This window comes from Gouania willdenowi, chromosome 1 (genome assembly GCF_900634775.1).
Source record: "Gouania willdenowi chromosome 1, fGouWil2.1, whole genome shotgun sequence".
NCBI lineage: Eukaryota > Metazoa > Chordata > Actinopteri > Blenniiformes > Gobiesocidae > Gouania > Gouania willdenowi.
This window is the reverse complement of record NC_041044.1, coordinates 34862680-34889822: the sequence shown is the minus strand read 5'-3', so window position 1 is coordinate 34889822 and position 27143 is coordinate 34862680. Positions and strand designations below refer to the sequence as shown.

General features: G+C 37.9%; 1 protein-coding gene across 1 annotated transcript in view; it reads right to left on the bottom strand.

The window, feature by feature from the left end:
- LOC114459004 (complement C3-like) overlaps positions 1 to 27143 on the bottom strand; it is a 54198-nt gene that overhangs the window by 26863 nt on the left and 192 nt on the right. The window contains exons 2-20 of the mRNA XM_028441415.1: positions 26089 to 26284; positions 22383 to 22545; positions 21444 to 21538; positions 20204 to 20292; positions 19555 to 19637; positions 19377 to 19464; positions 18650 to 18752; positions 17512 to 17632; positions 16180 to 16295; positions 15868 to 16014; positions 10793 to 10892; positions 10601 to 10689; positions 10311 to 10502; positions 10028 to 10183; positions 9526 to 9655; positions 4217 to 4291; positions 3913 to 4113; positions 3709 to 3826; positions 3523 to 3611 (exon numbers count right to left, since the gene is read on the bottom strand). Coding sequence (XP_028297216.1) covers positions 3523 to 3611; positions 3709 to 3826; positions 3913 to 4113; positions 4217 to 4291; positions 9526 to 9655; positions 10028 to 10183; positions 10311 to 10502; positions 10601 to 10689; positions 10793 to 10892; positions 15868 to 16014; positions 16180 to 16295; positions 17512 to 17632; positions 18650 to 18752; positions 19377 to 19464; positions 19555 to 19637; positions 20204 to 20292; positions 21444 to 21538; positions 22383 to 22545; positions 26089 to 26284 — 2351 coding nt within the window. The remainder of the gene's footprint in view (positions 1 to 3522; positions 3612 to 3708; positions 3827 to 3912; positions 4114 to 4216; positions 4292 to 9525; positions 9656 to 10027; positions 10184 to 10310; positions 10503 to 10600; positions 10690 to 10792; positions 10893 to 15867; positions 16015 to 16179; positions 16296 to 17511; positions 17633 to 18649; positions 18753 to 19376; positions 19465 to 19554; positions 19638 to 20203; positions 20293 to 21443; positions 21539 to 22382; positions 22546 to 26088; positions 26285 to 27143) is intronic.

The following is a 27143-nucleotide window of genomic DNA, read 5'->3' as shown; positions in this document are numbered from 1 at the left end:
TGAACATTCAAACAACAAGGCCAACTTTGGCTCTCAGGAAGATATTTTGTGGCCCCCACCTTGATATGAAAGTTTAATGTTAGTGTGGCCCGCAAATTTTATGTGAATGGCACTTTGTGAAGGTCCTTTTAAAGCTGCAGTATGTAGAATCGTGAGACAAGCCCCCCCCCCCCCCTCCCCACCTGTTTAGAAACTTATTGTCCCTTACCAGTATCCTCATGAACGCGCACAACTGTGGAGCTCTTGGCGGCTTTTTTGTCAATAGAGACTAGTGACAAATATAGGGACTTTTATTTTGTGTTATTGGAGAGTTTTTCAGGTGTTTTAGAGACTCTGACATGAATGCATGCATCACCTTGTAGTTACTGTACTGAGCGGAGGCTGTGAGCTCCTCCCCCACTACAAAGTTCACACAGGTGGCTGCAGTGATCCCAGCTGCCAGTCACACCCACTTCACTACGCATCCACACTGCAAAATGAATTGCGTCTGTCCACTCCACCTTGGATATGCTTCTCTTAGGTTTCATGTTCTCACTCTCCCTCTGACACCAGTACATGTGGCAGACCTTGTGCAGTCACGGAGGTCTGCGCAGAATGAAAGCGGACATCCATGAGTCCGTTTCACCTGAGTATGTTTGGGACTTTAGACTGTTGCTTCTCAACGTCGGCTGACCTTTTTCTGCTTGCTTTACTGTATAACCGCAGCAATGGAGACTTTTCCTGCTGGAATGTCTGCCATTGTACTTTACTACAGAGGAAATAAACGCACATCGACTTTAGTTGTGCAGAACAACTCATGGAGCATTCTGTTTGTAAAAAGATCTCTGATTGGCTGAAAGGTTGCATCACGCTCTTGGATTTCTAAAGGTCTTATACAGGGCCAAGAGAAGTTGTAAAACTGCACTGTCCTTTCAGAAGACTTTGGATTACAACATGCTCAAAGGTGATTGTGGACTTTTGACCAAATGGGAAAAAAAAAAAAAAAAAAAACAATATCACAGTGGGGTGTATGGCTCCTGGGGGCGGGCCATTGGCCAGGCTTGAAGCAAGAAAGGATGTGAAGGTCCACTACTGAGTGTGGCAGAGTAAGATGCAACCAGCGATGGGCCGTCAGGGCCAGCAAGGCCTTCTCTGCTGGCCTAAACATCATCGGAATATATTATTTATTATATATTTTTCCACAAATATGTATTAAATTATTCCTCATAGTTATACTCTTTGTTTCATAGCTTTCCTCTTGAATGCACTGCTTACAGCCTCAGGTTGAGATTTGGAAGGCTGGCCTTTATGTTAGAGCTTTTATCCAATCATATTCAGCCTTCATGTGTTGCCAGGGTCTAAAATCTGCCCTCAGGCCTTCAGAATCAAGAGTGGGGCCACCTGTAGCTTAAAGTGAATGGAAATGAAACTCTGGTGTTAACCAATCAGCTTTTGGATTGGCTATTGTACGCCTGACCTGCTGTTGCACCAGTGTAGCACTGGAACAGCTAGCAGGAGCAGGTCTTTTGATTGGATACCGTCAGCCTGTGAAATTGGCTTCACGTTTTTCTGTATTGTGACGTCATAGGGTGGACTCGACTTCGGCTGTCTGTTTCTGACAACCGATAACTCATACCTGTCAAGTATCCCGTTTTGGCCGGGAAACTCCCATATTTTACCCCTCTTTCCCGCCATCTTCCCGTACTAATATTTTCCCGTAAATATCCCGTATTTTAATGTAACAACAATTAAAAGATGATTTACTAAACTCAACGCCGTCACTCGCCTCGCGAGAACTGCCACCTGAAATGGCCTGAGTGACAGTTCTCGCTATATTAGCGCCAACAGCGGCAACAAACCCGGAAACAACTCAGAAGAGAGATGAATGAATGAAGACGTTCTGGTGAAAAAAACAAAGAACTTGGAAAATGGAACAGAGAGTTTGTCTTCCTAAAGAGCAGCAGAATGGGACACAGTTACACGTTCTGTTAGATTAATAACTGAGATTTTAACGTCTACCACGGGGGAAGGAATGACGTAAGTCACCATGAAAAATCAGCCAATCACAAGCTCCACAAATATACACTGCTTAAGTATTAAAGGATGTAAAGTCTGTAATAAATGTGTCTAATAAGTCATTAGTGAATACCAGAGAACCACATGAGTGAGCATGAAAAATTAAAATAAAATATGTAATGAAAATAAAATGTTAATGTCTAACTTAAAGACAAGCAATGTGAAATTAACAGTAAATATGCAACGTGTTGACTTGTATATGAACTGTAAGTATTTTAAATAAATACGTGTTCAAAATATCCATTTATGTTTTAATTTAGGCTGCTTTATAATTTAGGAATTAGAGCTGGGCGATATATCAAAATTTAAGATGTATTGAGTTTTCTATTTTATATAATAGCTTTTTTTGAATCAAAATACAAGTTTTAAGAGTCACTGCTTTTACTTCTCAGAACAGAGTCCTAACTCAGAGCTTCCCCATAAAAAGCCATATTACAGATTACATATCACTCACACATGCTGTCCCTTGCAGGAGAAAAAACCAAAAGTGGCACATATTGTGCAGCTGTTTGTTAGTAAATGAGCCTGTGTAGCATTTTAGATCAGTAAATTTAACCCAGAATTGTCTTTCTTCTCAGACTTCATTCGAAATAAAATGATCTAGATTTATATCGTATATCACCATTTTAAGAAAATATATTGAGATGAGTTTTGGTCCAGATTGCCCTAGTAGGAATGTTCACAGCATTTTAATGTCAATAAAGGTCGACCTGCCAGATTCTAATCACATAATTGTATTTATAAGTGGTTGACAAGTGGCTATTTTAGATTTCTTGTACATCCATCTTAAAACATAAGGGATATTGGAGCTTGGTTGGGTGGGTGGGACAGCTCGTAGTGGGCGTATTTTCAAATCCAAAACTTGACAGGTATGCGATAACTTCACATTCAGAGCTGGGATTGGACCATGCCTGGTATCAGTGGATAGGTCTGGTCCTCCCGAGCCCGAAAATGCCTCTCATGCCGGTAGAGTCTGAATTGAGCCTGCCAGAGGCAGAACGAACGAACTGTTTTGGAAACAGTATAAAACCTACTAAAAATGGACTTTCAATATATAAACATAAGTCTCAGACCTGGCTGTGTCAGCTCGCCGTCCCCACGCCGCCGAGGAAGAACGGGGCCCCAGGCACTCAAGAGCCTGCATGCCCCCTCCTCGTCCTGTTAATGGTGTTGCTCCCATGCCTCCCCAGACACAACCCACTACCGGCGGCACAAGGATGGAGAACAAACATGATCTCGGCTTGATGGGCTGTTTTTAACGCGTCACACAAGGAAGCAGCTTGTCTGCGTTGATATCTATGTGGATGACTGCAGTGACATGACGAACACAATTGATCAATCACACTTATTTCCATGTAATGAAATAGTGTCAGGGTCGGTGCGGACCAGACGACTCCAGCGGGCCACAACTATACCGCCCCTAGTCCAATTCCCCACCTGCCACTGTCCCGGAGCGTACATCCTTACCATTGGTGCTTGACAGACTAATGCCTGTAAACACCCAGGTTGTGATTGAATCTGGCAAATAGAATTCTCTTCTGAATGATGTGGTTTGACTGCAACACAATAGAGTATTATTCAGTGCATGCATGGTTAATTGAAGATTTATAACAAAAGTTTAACAATAATTAAGTGGGGTTTATTTTAACTCACCAATGTGGATTTTCTGAAGGGCAAGCAGGAAGTGAGTAGTCACGCCATAGCCAACTTTCATCAAAGTTGCTGCGAACGTTGATATGCCTGCTGTCCATGTATATTCCTGTTGTCTCAGCTAAAGAATAGAACATGGTTTAAATAATTTGTTAACAATAAGTGTGATCATGACTAGTTTTGATTTTTTTTGTTCCTGCTTCTTACTGCGAGCCAGTTTGAAGTGGTGTTCCTTTTCCGCATCCAACATGACACGCATCTGCTCACAGCAATCCAGAAACGCATCAACACAGGCTTTACCATCCACAATGTACTGGCTGCGTCTATTGCAGTTGTATGAAAGAGGAGTTTCTCTCATTCCGTCCCGGCAGCAGTCAGTTTGTAGTGTATTATTTTTATATTTACTGACTGGAAATTAAGTTTAAAAAAAAAAAAACTGATGTGAAAAAAGGACGATGATGAGAGAAATACAGTGTCAAAGATTCCGAACAAAATGGTTTGAGGATTTTACCTAAACTGGTTGTGAATTCCATAATGGTAACAGCTCGTTTACTTCTAGGTTTCTCAGAGTCTGGACATTTCAGCTCTGAAGAAAATTTAAAAAAAACAAACACAAGAAAAATAATGAGTAAAATGCTTGGACCTGGAAACAAATTTTCAAATTTGAAATGATGGTGTTTTTTTTTTTTTGTTTTGTTTTGTAATTGATGAATCTTTCTCTGGGCCTGCATTGCTTTACAAAATCAAAATCAGTTTTATTGCCAAGTAGAGTTTTTAGACAATACAAGGAATTGTACTTGGTGGATGGTGTGAAAAAAAATAAATAAAATAAAATAAAAAAAATAATAATAATAATAATAATAATAATTATTATTATTATAATTATTATTATTATTTTTTTTTGTATATTATCTCAAGTGCACATCAATATTTCCCTGACTGTCTAAACTAAAGGATCCTATGCTAAGAATCTAGATAATTATATCCTGGATTTATCTCTATTAACTTAAAGGGCTTCAACAAACCAAACATTCTCTGTCAGAGAGGAGCTGTCTTACGACACAATACGCTAATTTAAGCCACGTGTTTTCAACCTGGGTATGCAGGACTCGAGACTGTGACCAAATTGGTCGCATATGCGACTATTTTTTTCAGTGTGTGCGAGTGAAAATTTTACCTGGTCGCATCCATACAAGTTTGTAGGATGACCTTATTTTGGACGGAGCGGCTGAGCGGTTCGTCACATCCCACAGAGTGCACTTCTCTCTCTCTCTCTCTCTCTCTCTCTCTCTCTTGCTCCGCGCTGATCATGTGTTATCAAATTCAAGTTACTTTTTGTAACTTTTCAAATACATTATCTAAAAAAAATCTTCTTTATATAACATTGTGTTCATGTAAACTGAGATGCAAAAGAATTTGAAGATGCATGATACTGTTTTATTTCTTGATGTCAATTTATTCTATTTTATTTAAAACTGTTTTTAAGTTGCCATTTACATGATCAATATACTGTAAATCAAATCAAATTAAATCAAACATTATTCTATATAACTTTAACTGTATATAATTTAATACACTGTATTGTCTTCATTGAGAAGGTATTTTTTCGGCTCCAGGAGGACTTTAATCCAGGTGAGATGAGGTTAAATGGTTCCTTGTAGAGTAAAGGTTGCAGACCCCTGTCCCAGAGGAAGAGGGTTAGGAGACCCCACTATAAGAGCTGGACGCTCTGAATTGAATTCCATGGGGTGAAGCAATGCAGATGCTAAATTGGTTTTGCTACTGTTAAGTTAATTCAAGTACAGCCTTTCTTTCAAAATTAAAAAAAACAGAATACATGTAACCTGTTATTATGCTTTGCTGTTATTTTTTTTAAATTGTTGTTTTAAAATTGTATAAAAGAAATGGCCTGTTATTTCAGCCACTGCTTGTTGCAGAAAAAACATATTGTTGACAAGAAAACATTAAAACATTTAGTGAATATATCTCGAGTCATTGTCAATCTTTACTTCATACAAAACTACGGTACACCAGTTAGGTCAACTATTCATCAGCATGCATGGCTATGCTGTACACTCTCCCCACCCCCGCTCAAAAAAAAAAAAAGGAAAAAAGGGTGTGACCAAATTCTGTGCTGGTGCGACGAACTGAGAAAGTTAGTCTCACCAGTGCCACCACAGGAAAAGTCAGTGTAGAGCCCTGATAACCAATTACTACTATGGAGAAAACTGGCAGAGTGAGCATCTTCATCAGTTTATGATCTAAACAAATATAATGAATTTATATCCATGATGACAGTGAAGAGCAACAGTGCTAGTGCAGCGCACCAGGAGGCGGAGCTTTTGTACTTGCTCAGATCTCCATCATATTAATCCATTGGATGGGATGAATTAATATAATAAACAATGTGACGCTTTTATGCATTCACAGAGTCAGCTGATGAAGCCAAATTCTCTATCCGTATGTGCGGACGAGTGAAGTCATATATTAATTAATTAATTGATGACATTTATCACCGATCCGTGCATACAATGGAGACACAGGTTTCATCAACTGGCTATAGATCAGTCCATCAGATATGAATCTATATCTTTCCTAAAGGGTGTCATCGGTAAATGAAAGGATTGCATCAATGTTGAAATATTCTCCCTCTCCTGTCAGCTGTCAGATCCACACAGTGACGTGTTTAAACATCACCTTTTATTGGACAGGTCACTTCTAAGAGAACTGATTGGTCAGGAGGCGGGACTTTCACTCGCTCAGATCCCAGCCAGAGCAAAACCTGCTCGCGAGCAGGCTAGCCGTTTCCATGGTTTCTAGCATAAGTTTCCATGGGGATTTAACTCCGTAAGACGTTAGCGAGCATTGTAGTCCAGCACCCACTGATTAAATCCTGGAAGTTAGCGCGATATGAGGTATTCTAGATTTGTAACATTCCCACAAGGTGTCAGCAGCCCTTGGGTCTAGTCTCACATACAGAGGAATGTAAATGGTTCAGACAATAAATGACTTTGTCATACATGAATGTTTCAATCTGCCACAATAATGTAATTTAAATGAAAATACCTCAAATTGAGGGGATTCTCAGCAATTTTTAGGTGAGATTAAAAAAGAGATGAATTAATCAGAGAGCATAATTAATTAATCGCACAATATATTTATTCTGTTGACAGCACTTAGTTATTTATTTGTTTAATTTTTAAATATGGCAGAGTTGGTCCTCCATATGCCTCCACTTTAGTTTTATTTCATGGTCTGCAACCTGCCCTCAAGTGGCTCTTTGTCTCTTTTGCAATGGCTCCATATAGCTTTAAAAAAATAAAATAATGAATCATTTATTACAGAGGGTATTGATGATTAATGACATTAACTTAAAATAAAGTTACAATAAAACAATTTGTTAACCTAAAAATAATTCCCATTGTGCAACAACTCTGCCACTTCCCTACATCACCTCCTGCAACATCTACAGACCATCAACTTTCCTTGCTCCTGTGGCTAAACTTAAGTTTTAAATTCCTGGTAAGATAACTATACAACCAAAAAGACTATTCTGGAAGAAAATGGAAATTTTACTTGTGCAGGAAAAGATGTATTTAATTGCCAACATGCCACCTTATTATGCATGCTTGATATGTTGTGTAGGGAACCAAACCACATCAAGCCTAAAGACCCTCTTCCTAGCAGGAATTAACCAAGGAGCCTGTTTCTTTATCACAAACTGTTTACACAATAACTGCCCCCGCAACTTTGAGGTGCATAGCTAACCCCACTATGCGGCCTTTGAACCCAATACCGTAGCCGAAAAGACTGACCCAACTCTTTGAAATATTCAGTACGAACTCTTTTTACGACTCCACATGGGGGAAGAACATCCGTCTTCTCCCTCCTTTACAAACAGTTACCTTTGGGATGCTGTAAGATCACAGAACTGTCCCACTGACCCCTGACCCCCTGTGGTGAGATGTCACAGAAGGACGCTTTCTAGGCCCCTTCTCTGAGATGTGTCCCAGTGAACAAGGGACAACAAAGAAATTGTATTATGTTTGAAAAGTTACAAACTATACCATTATTGTAGTGATTTCTGCAGAAATTGAAATTGCAAATATTGTCTGTCCTATTCCACTCTTTTCAGATAATTTTATACCCACAGAATGCTATTTTAAATGTTTCATCATTTAAAAAGTGCCTAAAATACCAGAAAACATCGCAAAAGTTAGTCTAAGGTATCTGCTACAACCATATAGTAAAGAAGAGGCATTACATTATTTTTGACATTTATGTTTACTAGTAATTACAAGTAAAATTCATTAAACGGTTCTGAAAGTAATAATAGGCTATTTTCCAGTCGTGTTTGGTATCAAACTCTTTCATAATACATGATATTTCAAGATATGATGTCGAAAAGATTATTTGAATATGCTGAACTCATTATTATGGTTTATGTGTAAATCTAGGAATCATCCCTCCTTTTTGTCTTTGTCTCACATAAACACACACCCTAGACACACCCAAAGGCAGCCAGCTGAGATGCTGGCAACTGTAAACCAATCAACGAAGTTTCCTTCTTGGGAGGCAAGTCCCAAAGATAAGCTTTTAAAAGGAAGAAAGCCGCTCCAAACTTCAGTTTTGGGACGCTGGAGTTTCATGCTCAACGCGTTTCCCTTCCCCACCTTTTCATTTATTTTTTTTTATTTTTAGTTGAAACAGTTAGATTTTTGGAATCAACAGCTGCTTGGTTCGGACGAATCCAGCATCCAGTGACGTGCGAAACAGCCGAAAGAAGCCCAGCCCGCGACCCATTGGGGTAAGCCACGAGCCATTCTCTAACCCAGCTGCGAAGGCCAGAACCGCCTGGATCGGCTGGAGGGCTATACTCTGTTGAAACGCAACAGAACTCAACGGTGGCACGTTCCGCTGCATTTCTACAATACAGAACCTCCAGGTCCAACCCTGACATCATCTTTAAGGTACCTGAACGAACTTGCCTCAGCAAACTTGATCCACAATAGATCACATACATACTTCCATAACTGCACACTTACATACACTCACAACATGTTTCACACACAGTTCATCTCATTCATGTCTGTTCGTCTCCCCGGTCTGTCTTCCCTCTTTGTTTTATGAGCTCTCTTTGATTTTAATAATCTTATTATTTGAATATGTATCCTGCATTTTTATTCAGTATTTACTAGACTAGCATTCTCCTAGAATAGTGATTTCACTTCATTACATATAATCCTCACTTTTATTAGCCTAGAAATGTATTTTATCATTATTTAGTTATTGATGTTTGACCGTGTTAATTGTGAATTAAAGGTTAAACGTAATCTTTGATTCCTTTGATTCATTAAGGCTGTGATTATGGTGTAGATTTGCTGTTAGAATTCACTTTTCCCTGGTTTCACATTGATGAGTTTAGTCTAAAAACTTAGACATATTTCTCCTGTTAAAAGGAGTGGCACCCCGCAAAATTTGAAGTAATATTAATAATCATAATTAATACTCTTAGTTATATAACCCATTAATAATAACTCATCCTCCTACAGTTGCAAGAAAATATCATATGTTGACCGACATGATCATGTGTTATCAAATTCAAGTTTTTTTTTGAAGCCCATCAAATTCTTTAACTCATAAAATTATTCAATTTTACTTTATTCAATATTATTTATAGAATTTTATACATATTGTCTTTATTCAGAAGGTATTTTTCAGCTCCGGAAGAACTTTAATCCATGTGAGATTAAGCAAAATGGCTTCTTTGAGAGTAAAGGTTGCTGATCCCTGTACTAGACAGTAGGGTATGTAATTTACCTCGTCTGTAATGTGTCCCAGTTACAGAGCTGGTCTCAAACACCAATCCAGCATCATAAAAGACCCCCATGCTGTCCTTCCCTCCACCTGGTGTGCAGCCTGTGTCGTACTTTTCTACTTCATCCCAAACCTAAAAATCAGTCAAAATGAGACTTTTAGATTTTTTGGGGGAATAAAACTGACTTTAAAAAGACAACAAACATAATGGAAAATAACATTACATACTAGATTTTTTGCCGGGGAAAAGGGTGAATCTAAAACCAAGACATCAGGCAGATTAAAGCATTTCTGAAACATCACTTAAATTGATTGACCTCGTCTACAATGGTTCATTATATAAGTGGGCCAATGCCATTTTCAAATGTTCCTAAAGTGAACTTTGTTAGATGTTTAAAAATATTTGATGACATTCACTCTACGCCTTTGGAAACTGTCCTATTGATACTTGGAATTGGTTGCTGCAAAGATTTTTGGTTAAGAAAAGAAGAAAGGTTGCAATTACTTTTTTCTGTGTGAGGCGAAATTTATTGTTTAGGACGTAGACGCCTTTGTCAACTGCCACTAGTCCCACTTTGGCTCCTGGATCTCCTGTGACTTTCATTACAAAGGGCCTGCCAGGCAGGAAGGATGGAGGAGGATCCACTACTTCGAGTGTCAGCTAAACATAAACAAAAGAACTGTTATCATATCATCAATCTGTACAGTAACATGAACTGCAAACTCTTACTAATTACTGGCTCTTAAACACCTTAGCAATCCCATGTCAACTCTCCTACTTTTCTTACCGAGCCCATACAGGAGTCTTTGACATCCACCCACACAGAGTCTGACACTACTTCAGTGTCATCTAGATGATAGTAGGCAACGATGCGGAATGATGGCAACATTTCTTTGGTTACGCGGATGTTAACGGGTATAAGGACTTGGCCTTGTATCTTCTCCCTTCCAGATTTCACCAGCTGACCTTTGCTTAGGATCTAGGGACAAAAATTAACACTTCAGCATCGGAATCGACAAGCACCTGTTCCATCATTACAGAAGATCCTAGGCTACCCTCTCCACACTAACGTCTCACCAGGTATGTAATGTCCAGATCAAGCTGTTTGTTGAGGGACAAGGAGACTTTCAGGGTATTCCTCACTTCCAGCTTGGACGTTTCCACACCTGCAAAGGTAATAACATACCAAACGCTTAATGTGTTAATATTCTTTTCAATAAAAGCAATTCTGTTCATTAATTGTGTAAGTTATAGCAGATCATTCCATACCAATGTGAATGTAGCTGGAAGATTTGGTGGTGTAGGAGGAAGCTGTAAGTTGGGCTGAAGCTTGTTTCTCCTGTGACAAACCTGGTACCATTGTCTTGGCCTATAAATAGGAGTTCAAAAAGAAGTGAACAACAAATCATTTTTCCAATGTGGGAGTTGAACCCCTACCGCCCCAACTTGGATGTGTTTCTATTCCAGCTCAGACAGACTCATGGTAAATAACGACTATGACGAAGACCAATATGTAAATGCTTGACATGAGGAAGCATGTTTTCAAATTGCAAGATAGAGAAAACAGCAACCTCAGATTGGCCACCTCACAAACAGATGTTTTGTCTTGCAAGTTCAGTTTTAACATCAAAAGAATGGTTCATTCTGACCCCCAATTTCCACCGGATTCGTAACTGCTCCGCATCTGCTGCAGAACCACAACAGATTTGTTAAGTATCCATTAAAGTCAATGTGCCAATCAAATTTCTCCGCATGCGTATCTGCTCCAGCATAGCTGCGTAACTGCCCCAGCATGCTGTAGCCCTCTGCAGCAGATACACAGCTCTTCTATTTTTCCTGAACGGTGGAGCTGTGCTGCATAAATTCAACAAAGATAAGCCCGTGCGGAACAGAAAGTAGTGCACAGACACATGATACAATATCCAGTTTATTTTCCACATAAAATACTCCGTGTTCAAGGAGGATCGTAATTCCATCCATTTACCAACCTTTTTGCTCCTTCAGGGGGTTTGCTGGTGCATAAATCCAGCTTTCTTCAGGTACTAGATGGGATTGGATCGTATTTCACATATAACTATTGACCTTATTGTTGCACAGATTGCAAACATGGGTTGGACTAAATGGAAAAGTAATGCAATGGTTTAAGTCATACTTGGAGGAGCGAAGCTATTTTGTAAGCATTGGAAACTTTGAATCTGACAGATTACCAATGTCCTGTGGGGTTCCTCAGGGATCTGTTCTTGGACCCCTTCTGTTAAACCTTTACATGCTTCCTTTAGGACAAATTTTACAGAACTGTAAGGTTGATTATCAGAGCTATGCAGATGACACACAATTATATCTATCACTGAACCCAGATGACCATGGTCCCATTGAGGTGTTGTGTGACTGTTTAGAAAAAGTAAACTGCTGGATGAGTGAAAACTTCCTTCAACTAAACCATGACAAGACAGAGGTGATTGTCTTTGGTAACAAGGAAAAGAGGACTGCTGTCAGCAATTATCTTGAGTCTCGATCTTTAAAAGCTAAAGACCAAGTCAAAAACCTTGGTGTTCTGATTGACTCAGATCTTACATTCAGCAGTCAGATCAAATCTATCACAAAAACAGCCTTCTACCACCTAAAGAACATCTCCAGAGTGAAAGGTTTAATGGCTCAGAAAGATCAGGAGAAACTGGTCCATGCTTTTATCTCCAGCAGACTGGACCATTGTAATGGTCTTCTGACAGGAATCCCCCAAAAGAGCATCAAACAGCTACAGCTGGTTCAGAACGCTGCAGCTCGGGTCTTAACCAGAACAAAGAGGTCAGAGCACATTACTCCAGTTTTAAAGTCTTTACACTGGCTCCCAGTCAGCCTCAGAATAGACTTTAAAGTTCTGCTGCTGGTGTATAAATCTGTGAATGGGTTTGGTCCAGAATACATCAGTGACATGTTAGTCAGGTATGAACCCAGCAGGTCTCTGAGATCTATGGACACAGATCAGATAGTGGAGCCCAGAGTTCACAGTAAACATGGTGATGCTGCTTTTAGTTGTTATGCTGCAAAGAAGTGGAATAAACTGCCAGCGGAGCTGAAGTCAGCATCCAATGTGAACATTTTTAAATCAAAGTTAAAGGCACTTTTTTTCTCTACTGCATATGATTGAGAGAGAGATTTTTAGTCATGTTGTTGATGTAATGATGATTTTACTGATGATTTTAATTGATTTTACTGATGATTTTAAATGTTCTTATTGATTTAAATGTTCTTATTGATTTTAAACAATTGAATGTTTTATCATGTAAAGCACATTGAGTTGCCTTGAGTATGAAATGCGCTATATAAATAAATTTGCCTTGCCTTGCCTTGCCTTATCCATGGTTGAATCACAATAATCTCAACAAAAGCAGAAGATCTCGGGGCAGGACTGAGTCCATTTCCTTCTGCTCCTCTTGAATGACGAAAGGAACTGTTTGTTTGTTGTTTGTTTATGGTTCTCTTTGTATTGACTACAACTCGCTATATTGCATGATTACACATGAATAAGCCTTTTCACACTCTCGGAAATCTTGCTCTCGTTCAGTTCTTGCGCATGAGGTCAAAGGTCAAGCGGTATAAACTCGCCATGGGTAACGGTGTAGACAACAAGTCTGACTGAGATTTAGATTATTTTTCTCGTTGGAGCGTTGATTCCTTGAAAGATTTTTTGCGGAAACGTGGTATTGGTCTCCAATGCAGAAAGGCTGAGTTAGCTGCTAAAGCTAATACTGCTTTTCAAACGGTGACCAATCAGTTGATTAGAGCGATTTCACTTATTGGCCTGTTTAGTGTTCATCTTGTGTACTTTCTTCAAATTTGTAAACTGAATTAAAATAATGTCTGAATAAAAATAATCATGGACCTGGTTAGTGAATGATGTACCTTGTAAATGTACCTTTTCAAAGCAAAAACTCAAACTGTCCATTTCACACTCGGACATCTTGCTTGTCCCATCAATAGTAATAATACATTTTATTTATGTGCTTTTTCAAAAACTCCAAGACACTTTACAGTGGTTAATACAACTACACAAGTCAAAAAAGAAACTGTCACCGTCACTTTAATACTACTCCCATTATTCTTCATCATCATTTGCATCAATCGCATCTTTGCCCCGAATTGGCAACTTAAATGTCGTTGTAGGGAGTTGAAGAGCCGATAAGTAAGTTATTTTACTTATAAGCTAGTCAGGCTGGGACGATTTATTGACCTAATCAATTACGTGAATACGTAGCGTTAAAGATAAGGTCTCCTAGGGAGCGGTGAGTATCAGTCATCATTTATCAGAGAAAAGTGCTTCTGTCTGCACTGCTGCTCATCTGATACAGGTTCAGCCTGTCTAAAGGAGCAAACTGTTGGCTTAGACTGGAAACTATGTTTAAAAATGAACCAGAAAATGTGACGTGACTACTTTTATCTCTCTATTTATGGGACATTTATAATTATAATGAGACTCGCTAATGAGTTCAGGTCAAACCACTGTGTTACAAATTTAATAAGATTTATGCAAACATCTAAAATAATTTATTTTTTATGTCCCAAAATGGAAAAACATAGATCACATTTAGTTCAAAACTGTTCGTGTTTAGTTAAAAAGTGTAATGTAATTACCTATGAAATGTTACTGAAGAGATCTTTTGAAAAGGCAACAATTCCAAAGTAATGCCCTGCAGAGCAAATTATGTTGTTGTTGTTTGTTTGAAGGAAAATGCTGAATAAAATGATTTTGGATCTCAAACAAGTTTTTGGTATTAATTTGAGTGAAAAATGATTCAATCAAGTGATTAAAAATATTGTTTGAATGAACCAAAAATAATTGTTTGATTAATTGTTTGAAAATAAATTGTTAGGTGAGTAAAGAAGATCACGAAGGAGGAATAATAGAAGAGGCAGGAGAACAAGAGAAGAGGGAAAGAAGTGTTATGGCAGATTTTTATATTCATCATCATATCGTCAAATGTATGTTCATGTGTACAATTTGTCATGTTTTAATACATGATGACTCCATTACTCTTTACACTTTTGAACAGCTGAATCATGTTAGATTAAACAGTACAGATCGTATTGTACTCAGTGCAACACAGTCTCTGCTGAGGGCCAAAACTAAAACTCACATGCAGATATACACGAACGCACACACTATCAAGGACAGATAAGAGTGGCGCCCAATCTTCCTCATAATATATACATCTTCATCATCCTCAAATGTTTCCACTGTTGCATCTGACTCCCCCCTTCTCCTTACCTCAGGGTGGAACTTCTTATGTTATCTGTATAAAAGCTTAAGCTGTGAAACGGTTAGACAGAGCGGCTCTCTGCCTTCGACCGTCCGGCCGGACGGTCACTAATTTTTGTTCCACTTTTGTACTTTTTTTACTTAGTTTTATAATAAACCTTTTTTATAAAATCATCAATGCTTCGCCTGGACTCCATCACTCAACCAGAGCAATAAATCATGTCTCCAAATGAGGTCAACCGCAAATTTTGCCGTAACAGAAGAATCTGTTTACAGGTGATGAAACACACATAACGTTAGATCATAAAATGAGATGATCAATAGAGTGCTGATTAGGAATGGTAATATATCTTTATTAGGGCATAACATTGAGTTAATCTCCACTGTTCTTATTTTATGTCTGCAGTTCCATGTTCCAGTTTGCTGCTAGTGTACCAATTAAGAATGTACTACTGTCATGCACTGTAAGTCTGGCAAAGCATTTGGTATTAATGGTTTATTACACTATACTAAAATACCAACAGTGTGCTCATGTACTTTTGTTTTTTCTTTCTTTGTCATGACGCTCCCAATCTTTCCCTCATCTCCTCCTCAGTCGATCAGTGCCAGTAAGATCTTAAATCATAGATAATCTTCCAATCAAAGGAGCTCTCAGTTCATTTAGAATGAAAACATTTTGCTTAAAATATTTGCTACAAGTTGTTTGTTTAATATATTCTGTTACAATAAAATCTCTTTTAATTTCCACGACTACTACTTTTGTTATATACTGTATATGAAACTGTCTGATATTGGCCAAGATGCATTATATGAACCGGTAATAAGTGCCCTATTTTGATTTGAGCACCTGCCACTTTGGAGGTCTCTGCACGGGCCTGCGGTACTTGGTCAAAATTCAAGAAAGTTGCAGTGATTGAGGCAAAAAACCTGCACAATTGGAGAGACTGAATTATAATTCTGACATGAAATGTTGATGAAGGAATCTAAAGCATCACACAAGTGAATGTTAAAAATCTTGAAAATGTGGACTTTTAAAATACCATGTTTGCATTGACATTAAGAATAGGCATTTAAAACAAAGACTTACGGTGATGACCAAACGGTCGTTCCTTCCTCCTGTTTTGACAGTCAGCCTTGCTATACCATTGTCATCACTTATTCCCTCCACCTCACCAGGATTAACCACCACACGAATTCCCGCAGCAGGAGTCTCATCTGGGTTAGTAACTTTAACCTGCCCTCAGAGGAAACAGATAGTTATTATATTCATAGGAGGCCCAAAGCTGCAATAAGAATGATGACTGGGACTCTTGTGAATCACCCACTGTGGAGGGAGCAAATAATTCTATGGCTTAAATGGTCACAAATCCATGAATGGATTTGTTATGTGTAGAATTACCTTGACATCAAATGGCATAGCTGGTTTGAAATACTTAGGAGTCCTTGTGAATTGGATGGAGTATGGAGACTTTACAATCTTGATATCTGTTAATTCTGCCTCCATCATTTCACTGCCTATGGCCAAAAAAAGACATGACAGACACACACAGACAAGCTGAGTAACTCAGTTTTCTCTTGTAATTAGCTTTTTGCCATTATCCTATATGCTGATGTTTTCCAACACTCAATTTCCATTTTTCGCTATTGCCCAATACCAATATAAACATAAACCTCCTCCCCCTCCGCCTAATTTTAGGTCACATTATATAAATCTATGTAAATTACAGGTTAAGACTACTTTAATGTGATGCCCTACTAGATGTATTCCCTAAGTAAACACTATCATTATGGTCCTCATTTATCGTACGTTCAGATCTGAGCGTAAACACGATACGTGCTGTTTTGAGAAAACAAAACAGCACGTAAATTAGCTTGAATTATTACTAATTAATTACAAAAACATTACAATTACATATATTAATTTATCAATTAAAATAATATGTAATGTTGTGATTTGAGCTTTGTGTTCATGAATTTACTTTGTTTATGATGTTAAACTACTAACTAGTTGTGGAAAAAAATACTTTTTGGGTTTCCTGCCCTGACCTTTCAATACGTTTGAAACAACAAATGAAAATCAAAAATGGTTCCATTACTGAAGTTGAATAAGTATTCTTATTTTGCACAGATGATGATTATTTGTGGAAAACATCCAGTGGGGCATCCCAAATTATGATCATTGCCCAATCTTGTCAGATCTCAGAAGCTAAGCTAAGCTTGACCTGGTTAGTATTTGGATGGAGACCACTGACAATTACAGGTGCCACAGTGGGGTGGGAGTTGCTCTAGTGGTATCTGTCATTGTGTCCTTTAAGCAAGACACTTCACCCACATTGCCGAGTATAAATGTGGTGTGGTTGGAGGGGCTGATGGCGTACTATTGGAGTCTCACTTCCGTCAGTTGCTACAATAGTAGCTTACCACCACTGTGCATCATATGAAAAAAATTATGCAATATAAAGCGCTTTGAGTGTCTGTGAAAAGCGCAATATATAAAATCCAATGCATTATTATTTCCATATTTGTTTATATTTCCATATAAAAAATGTAACCTAAAATTTGGTTAGAGGGAGAGGGTTTATGTATATATTAGTTATTATTGCAAATCGTAAAATTGAAGATAATATGAATCATCTCTACTTTTTAATGTACCAGTTCAGATCCAAGAAAAAAAAGATTAGTCTTCTGTACAATTTGAACATATAAAAGTTCACATCCTCTCAATGCTTACCGCTCTTTGTCAACACACTGACAGACACAAATATGAAGTCCCCTACAAGCAAATCTGTGTTGTTGAAGATCTGTGTGATGTGGTCCCGTTCCAGGGTGACCTCTCCCACTCCTCTAGAGATCTAAAATAATTCAAGCAAATCATGCATTAGACAGAGATGCAGAAATTTCAGTGGTTTTATCTTAAGGTTTTCTTAGCTTTGTTCATAACTCTCTTTAAGGATGCATTCACACCTGTAGCCTGTTTGCTTTGTTACAATTCAGAAAATAACTCGATAGAATATTTGGATAATTCATTTTGGTCGTTTGTGTTCACACAGCAACAGTCTGTAGCAGTACAAAGTTGTAAACATAAGCCTTTCACAGAGCAGCTGTTCTCTCATTGGTCAGAAAAAACACTGGGTAAAATAGCAATTCAACCTTCTCCAGATGATGGAACATCAATGAAGCAGTTATACATGTTCGGAATGGATATTCTAGAACTGGAACTTTGTTATGGCTGACTTGATAGATGTAAAAATCATGCCGGGTGCATCATACGGGACGGTTCTGTTCAACATATCAAATTTTGCATGGTGTCTTTCAATATCGATGTGATTAAAGTGTGCAATAAAATCTAAAGGCTTGAAGCGGACGTCTTTCATTGTGTTATATATAAGAGAGTTGATTCAAAAACTACAGTAGAACAAGCTCTGAATCATGGACAGAAGAAGGTTGAGCCAGCTTAGATAAAACACATTTGTTTTAATGTCGGGTTGTAAGATGCTTAGTTTCAGACTGAGCGACTTTCTGGGCATCAAGTATTCACACATCTGCCCACATTTCAATGAAGCATCTGACCTCCTTCACTGTGCTGTGTCCCTTTATTGGTGGATGAACCACAGTGATGAGTCATTTGTGTCGATTTCTGGGTTGGTTATGATCTCATTGCAAATGAACTGCTACTGGTGTTAAATAGAAGCCAGCAGAGACCACCTCTTCTAGGTCAACTCAGACCACTTGTTTTATACCGCTACAGAGAGCAATTGCTGTGTTCACATACGTATGTCCAAACAAATTGATCTTTGAAGAAAAGGCTCTCTGAGTCAGAACAAACAGGCAGGTGTGAATATGTCCAAAGTTTAATTGGAAAAACTCACAGTCACTCTCTGCAGAGATCTTGGAAAGGTCTTTCTTTGTTTGTTAGTGATGGCTCCAAATACCACAAAAGCTGTCCCATCCACTGCTTCACCAAATAAATACCTAAAGACCACAAGACAAAATTATCTTTAAAGTGTAACTACATCCTGAAGTGTAGGCCATCGTATAGGCTGGACTTTCAAAAAAGCCTTGATTATGGGTGGGGCTTCTAGAGCAGTTAGGACACGCCCAGTCACTCTCCAGCTGGGTGAACAGTTGTGGTTCATGAGGAAAGCTGCCTCCAAAACATCATCAGCCTCCATCTCAGCAAAAAGCTAATTTCACTTGTAATAACCAGGACTCAATCCATTGAGGGAAGTCATTCCTCCATTTTATAACAAAATACCTCAAATTAAAAAGAATTAGACTCCAATGTCAAGAGTTGGACACAAATCAATAAACAAAAAAAATATTTTCTTTTACACTTCCAGCTTAGTGTCACAATAAAAATGATTTGGTGATTAAAACCAGGATGACTCATGGGTTACGATGCTAACAATTACAATAAAAAAGTGTGAACAGCCTTCAATCATTGCACAAGTCAGTCCCACTTTAACATGAAAGCTTACAATTTTTTGCCCAAGCAAAGGCCTGCAGCCCCTTTGGAAAATAGTTTGCCCACCACTTTTGGGTCTTGATCCATGAGTTGAGAACAAAAGCACCGAAACTTTGAAGATCTTTACGTACCTCGCCCTGATGTTGACTGTAAATTTGGTACTATCCACTTGGAAGAACGGAACTATAGGTTCCAGTTTTACCTCCAAACTGGGAAGTACTGGATTGGCAAAAACATTAAAACTGTTAAAATGCATGCAGTCTATGTAAAGGGTCAGTTATTATAATAAATGTAAGTTAATATACTTACCATATTCTTTGACCTCAAAATTAGAATAAAAGCTCTGCTGTGGGTTTGTTTGAAACCTTGCCACCAACTTCCACACCCCACGACTGCACAGAAAGACAGACAACACAAAACTCTCATTGAGAAGAAATTTAAAATGTAGTTTTACCACTGCAACATCAAAGATGGTTTTTATGCATGCCTTGGGTTTAATAAGTGATATTAAAAGTTATAGCTATATTTCTAACATGTATTTCTCCTCCCACCTCTGTCCTTCTTCCTCACAATGTTTCCCTTCACTGCATCCATTAACATCCTCACTGGCCTTCATTGTCTTCTCTTGCCTTAGCATCTTTTTCCCTACATAATAATCAAATCGCCTCACAATACCAAACCATCTTAGTCTCATCACTCATGCAGTTCCACTAAACTGTCTGAGAACAGTTGTCCCTTTGATGCAGTCTTTACTAATTGATCTCATTCATTCTGCTAACTCAGTAACTTAAAACCTCAACATTTGTAACTCCAGTTATAAATGTTGAAGTCCAGTTCAGCCTAGTGTCTTTTTCTTCGTGCCCTCTCTAAACCATACACTGCTGCTCTCCATACTTTCCTGTAGACCTTCTCAGTTCAATGTAGCCTGGTATTGAAAATATTAAAGTGAAATACTTACGTTACAAGGTCAGGGATTGTATAACTTCCAGCATGAATGCCTGATCTCAAATCTTTTGTGCCTTGTGGTAAAACGATGCCATCAGGAGTCTGAAAGTAAAAATATTTAGTTTACTGCCACATTTGATGGGTTGTGGTTTTGTGCTTTATAGTATTTATTAATTGTTTGAGTGGAGTGTGCTGCAACGATCGATTTGCATAACCAAAGGATTATTATTATTATTATTATTATTATTATTATTATTATTATTATTATTATTATTGTTCTTATTATTATTATTATTATTATTTTTATTATTATTATTATTATTATTATTATTATTATTATTATTATTATTATTATTATCAATAATAAGTGAAGAAGAAAAGGAAAAAACTAATTTAGAAAATGATATTAATAATAAAGGAATCATGCGCGTGTTGGAGGAGTAAGCACAATTCTCCTCTGATGTGTGTTTGGTAAAACAGACGTAGCAAGTTCTCATCCAGGGATTTACTGCGGACTTGCTGAGAAGCGGACTTTGAATTGGAGCAGGACTTGGACCGCGCATGATGACGTTTCACGAGTCCACGAGCACACAAATCTGCACAAGTACACAGATTGAGAAACGGCCTATGACTGCACTCACAAATAAACAAAATGTTATACTGTATATAAGAAAAGCGCCTCTGATTGGTCAACTGTCTGTATGCGAGGCAAATCAGAGGCTTGCATTTACTTCACTTCCAGTTTAGAGACTGCAACACACACACATGGCTGGATTTGCTCTACCACCTCCTTCTTTTCATGCACAACTGTGGCATAAACACGTGCTCTTTCTCGCTTGCTTTCTCAGTGTTCTGGGAGATTATACATCATTTATGTCCTGGAACACCTGGGAGACTTAGGATGTCTGAGTCAGTCAGTCAGTCAGATCCTTAGCTTTTTGTTTGTACTATTCTTTATCTTTGTTGTGTTCTTTGGTTGGTATTTGGTTTTTCTAATAAATGGTCATATGTTTGAATTTCGGTCATCCAACTCTTCACCTCATGATATTTACTACTGTGAGGTTTCTTATTTAGAATGTATATCTGAGACTAAATTTAAATCCTCACCAGTTTTTTACTTCAAAGGTTTTGGAAGCATGCTTTTGTCAATTTCAGTTAGACTTTGAAATCTCTAATGCAAAAAATAATACAATCCCAAAAAGAATAGCTTTTTGTTATCAAACTGGACTCATCTGAAAAGAAAGTCACAATACCTCAACATCAATATCTATACTGGTCCCAACTCCACCATCCACTGTCCTCTCCAGAGACATCATTTGGGGCGTGAGTGCAAACACCCTGAAACGAACTGACACCAAAGAGAAAACACTGGTCAATGCCTCGTGATGGATGTCAGCATGTCAATCACAAGTTAAAATAAAACAATAAATGAAAGTCTGTAAATATGTTCAGAAACTTTTTTTTGTTTTGCCTATGGAAACAGTTACTGTTAACATTAAAATGAATAAAATCCTTTCTGATTTGTATAGTGTAGATCACTTGAATGATTACAGCTAGAGTCAAATAATAGGCTACAAAATAGAACAAGAAACTTCCGGTGTTGTGGTGAGCAACTTGGCAGCCTAGAGTCTGAGCCTCTGGGTACCAGACTTTATTTCCCCTTAATTCAACTGACAATAGACTCTGCAATAAAGTAAAAACAACTGAATTATCAGTGGGCACAAAGTTAAGAAAGAAAGACACAGATGATGAAATAACAAACAAGAAACTGATAAAAGAAGCTGCAGTAAGTCAGGATTGAGCTTAGGAACAATTCTGTCGTAGTTAATGGTGGAGTCAAACTTGGAAGCGCCAATTTCAAACTTTGTGAGTAAATTTTCCTGTTTTTTGGAAGAAATACCTCAGATTTATTGATCTATGAGCCCGACTCTGTCTTTATCAATGTTGTAAAAAATGTTGATCATCGCCCGCAGCAGTTTTAATATTAGTCCTACGTATTGAGTAAATCTTTAAAAATTCTCTTGTTTGCGTCCCACATTTTTCTCAAGAAACTCTGATGATCCAGTGAGCCAATGAAATAATACTTAAATTCATCAACTACCATATATCAATGATGCAAAGCCTAAAATAGGATTAATAAACTCTTGCTTTAAGCCTTTGATAACTGTGATAACAGTAGCGATCAGACCCACCTGTGCTGTCTGGGGTGTACAGGGGCTTGTCTGTTTGTATGAAGATGTACCCAGATTGGAAAGTGACCAGGACGACTTTCTGCAACAATCGGTCGTCAAACTGGGCCCTTAGGTAAACATACTGCTTCACTTTGGGGTCTGGATTAAAGGAGTTGGGTGGAAGCTGAAACAATGCATGAGAAACAAAGTGAATAAAGTGTCAAGGCTTTAGATATTCTCAACAAAAGTGTGTCTGGTATTGTCAGGGCAAAAATTGTTAGTTATGTTTATTAACATATTTACTCATAGACCTTATTCTTTTTAAGGCTTTAAGTTGAGGCTTTTCATTTGTGCTGTCTCATGTTTTCTGCTCTCTTCTCGAGGTCAGCTTCCCAAAACACATCTTATCCCTCAGACACAGAGGCATCACACACTCACATGCCTACACACACTCACATAGTCACACATACACACCCAATACACATCCATTCATACACACAAACACCATACACGCACACACCTCCAACACTTACGACAATCAGGAGATACCAGAGAACTGGTTGTTTTGACCTAAAGAAGAAACTGTCTCTTTTCACCCTCTTCTTTCACCTCCTCTGTCCTCTTTATCTCCTGGGGGGAGGAGGGAGGGGGACTGAGGGGGAATATACGTGATGAGTTAGAACTGTGGGCCACTCGATCATCGGACGTTCATTATAAAACGTTTTATTTAGTTTTATAATGAACCTTTTTATAAAATCATCAATTCCTCGTCTGGACTCCATCACTCAACCAGAGCAATAAATCATGTCTCCAAATGAGGTCAACCGCAAATTTGCCGTGACAGTGTCAACCAGTGACGTGCGGTGAGGTTCTAGGCTGTGGAGGCACTGACTCTTCTGGAGTCAGATGCACACTTTTATGAATCCAATTGAAGCTTGAATGCATTTTGTCTTTTTTAATATCATTTTAAATTTGTAAATGGGGAGCAGTTATTTCCTTCTACTTTTAATTCAACTTTATTTGTGCAGCGCAATTTACAACAAAGTCCCCTCAATGCGCTTATCAAAATATAAAATTCATATTAAGTGTAGCGGTCAGTAGGGGGCTCCCTTTTCTTAATTAACTAGGTAAGGCCACTTCCTGCCGAGTGGAGAAAGTGTCCTGTATAAATGCCCTCCATGTCTGGTGGTCAGTCTCGACTGCTGCTGGCTGGTGACAGGTGTGTTTTTAATTGCTCCCTTGGTTTTTTTTTTTTAGCATTTTAAGCTGCTGTTTAACACATCCTTCTGGTTTTAGAGCTGTTTTAGGACTCTGGTGGCAGCTATTTCCCCCCATTGTTTTGAGGAATTTTAAGATAGGACAGGTGTTTTAATATTCAGTTTATCATTTGTGTATTTGGGTTTTAACATCTGTTTCCCTTTTAATTCCAGATTTTGGCCTGCTACTGTTTTGTTTAGAGTTGGTTTTTAGGGTTTCTTTCTGGTTAAATCTGAGTTTATTTGATCTATTTTTTTGTAAATTGTGGAAACCCTATTTTGGCTCTGCACCAGTAAAGCTATACAGTCCCTGGGTCTTTTAGGTCTTAGCGTTGTTTCCCTGGGGTGTGCTTGGGAGGGGGTGAGTTAGCCTTTAGTTCTGTTTTGCACTTAATCAATCAATCAATCAATCTTTATTTGTATAGTGCCAAATCATAACCAATGGTATCTCAAGGCACTTTACAGTAGAGCAGTCTTAAGGACGGACTCTTCATTTTATGGATACACACATATGCATATATACGTATATACACATACGTATGTATCCCACACCCAACATGAATTCATCATGGCAGCAAGGAAAACCTTCTGTTAAGCAGCAGGAACCTTGTGTGGATCCCATTCCTATGATGAACAGCCATCCACGTTATGCTGTGTTGGGTGTGTGCAGAGGAAAGGCTGGAGACAGAGCTGCTGAGACTCTGTAACTCCACACTGAGGATCCCACGGACCTGCAAGACAAAAGCCACTTAAGGCTTTTGTTATTTAATGTGTGTTTGTGGGTAGCACTTTTTGGTTTGTTTGGGGTGGGGATACATCCTCTCCAGCCATCCTTGCTTAGTTGTTTTAATCTTGTTTTATTTTTTTCAGATTCTGTTCGGTTCTGGCTCAGGGGCTGTAATGTTTTAATTGAATGTGTACTTTTAATATTGACCATCGAGTAAGACCTAAATTTTAGTCATATAAATAAATTCTAAAATTCTTTTTTAATCTTTTATGCTTACTCCTGGTTTTAATAAACTTGAATTCCATCGTTTGAAAGCACTGTCTCTGCCTATTTTTTAAAAACTTATCTGTGTGTCCTTGGATATTCTTGCCTTAGTATTTTAGCATTAGTTATTTTAAGTTCAGTACCTCCTTTGTCACATAAGAAAGAAAAAATCCAACAAGATCCACATGAACAAGCATTTAGCGACAGTGGGAACAAACGACTCCCTTTTAACAGGATGAAATTTTCCAGTAGAACAAGGTTCAATACTTTTATTGTATTTTATCCTGCTTTTGCAAGAGTTTGAATAGAATTAGCAATAAACATTCTGATTCTGCTTACATTTCCATTTTGATCTTAATTAAAAAAATTTGTTGTTTTAAAAGCTTTTGGTTATGCTTCAATCCATTCCACATACAACAACACAATAGCAAGAAAAACAAGTTGTTTTTTTTATGAATAAGGTAAAAAAAAAAAACATTTTCCTTAATAATAATATAGTAATATTTATTTTTATATATATATTCTTTCTCAATAGATTTAGACAGGAAATTCATGAATTCAACAATTCTCATGACGGAATCATGCAGAAAACAACTCTATAGAGCAGTCAAATGGAAAAGATTAATAAACGAGAACTGCATGCAATTATGAAAGGGGGCCAAGCCTTCCCGCACGACTCGGCCCCCAGGTTTCACGGAGCCCGTGGAAGTACGTCACGAAGGATGACGCGCTTGGGGCGAGCGTCAAGAAACAGGCCAAAGTGTCATTTGCTGTGAACAGGTGGATATGAAGAAGATGTGATTTAAAATGTGAAAGTTACAAGCCAAAATGCGTTTTCACTCAATATAGCGCCACCTAGTGGTGCACATTTTGGTATGGGGGATCTGTGTGTTTTTATTTATGTACTCTGTTAATTTCACAGCCCTCAACATATTAATTCAGCTGAAATAAAAGTTTGTTTATTTTTGTTATGTTGTAATAAGCCACACCCACTTTGACCAATCGCAATTAACTTTGAGATACGGCCCCAGGAGTGTTCCAAGGTCATACCCAACAAATTTGGTAAAAATCAGTCTTTCATTTATAGATATAAATTTCCCATATTTGTAGCGCCCCCTAATGGCGTAAATTATTACAATTTTGCTCATACCCTTACAGTCACATGGCAAATAAGCTGAGCTAGCTAGAAAACGTTACTCAGTAATTATTAACGCTTATTTTGAGCCAACAAATTTCTTTCATCTAACAATGAATCCCTCTGTAAAAAGTGAGGGGATGAATTTTTGTTTTTTGGAAAGTGCGGGTGTCGCATCCCCCTCATCCTCCACGGGTGAGAAGTGCCTCCCCTGACAGCACGTCACTGGTACCAACATGATTCACTTCCCCAAATGTTAAGGTAAGAAAAGTTTTATATGTAGTCCTGGATTCTAAAGACTGTTAGTAAAGGTTATTCCTGTTGTTAAAACCATTTCTGATTTACCGTTATTTGTCCAAACGCCTGGTAATCGTTGTTGCTATTCAGGAGTACAGATGTGGACTTCAGCTCTATGGTGCCAGTGGGATGATTCCAGATGCTGATTGTGACTGAGATGTCTCCTCCACTGCAACCTTGACATTCCACAAAGATGTTTTCTGGTGTTCCCACCCGTAACAGGTTAGGGGCAGACATGATTTTCCTTCATTGGTGAGAAACATAAAAACAAAAACAATTGAGTGAATATATTCACATGGATTTAGCGGTCAATCAGTTTTGATCAACTGAAAAAAAGAAAGTGACTCTTCAGGCTACAGTGTTTGCTCATCCTGGTTAAATACAGCCTTGCATTAAAACTCCATTACGTTGACCCCCATTGGCTTCAAACTACCAACCTGAACACAGTCTTCATGTAAATAATGAGATGGAATTCAGGGTTTTGATGAAAGAAAGTTTCTTAAATATTCTTACTGTTTGTCAGCTGGGGTAAATTTCATCAATTTTGCTTTGATAACCCATTTCTGTTCATAACACCCAGAGGTGTAAAGTGTACTGATATATGTTACTCAAGTAAAAGTACTGTTACTTGATTGAAATTGTACTGAAGGACAAGTAATTCATACATAAAATACTTAAGTACAATTAAAAAGTAGCTCAATTAAATAGTACTCAAAGTAAAAGTTACTAGTTACTTTCACCCCACACATATTTTTGGTGATAAATCTTGCCACAATAAACATCTCATATATAAACTTGAAAAGGAAGAGATGAAATCTACCACAATTGGAACTTAATTTATTTTCTACAAAATAATCTTTATTAATAAAAGGTTTGTCAAAATGTACAGTTCTTTTTTTTAATTTTTATCAAATGACACCAATTCTCATTGTGCATTTCATTTAATCTGGTTGGTCGGTTATGATGTGATGCATTTGATTGTTGTCTGGTCATTTTATTTTTTATAGTTTAAAATGTTGTACCAAAAATTACAATAATGATCAAATTCAAACCAATAACACAGATATTGACAGAATTCCGAAAATAACAATAATGGTATGATC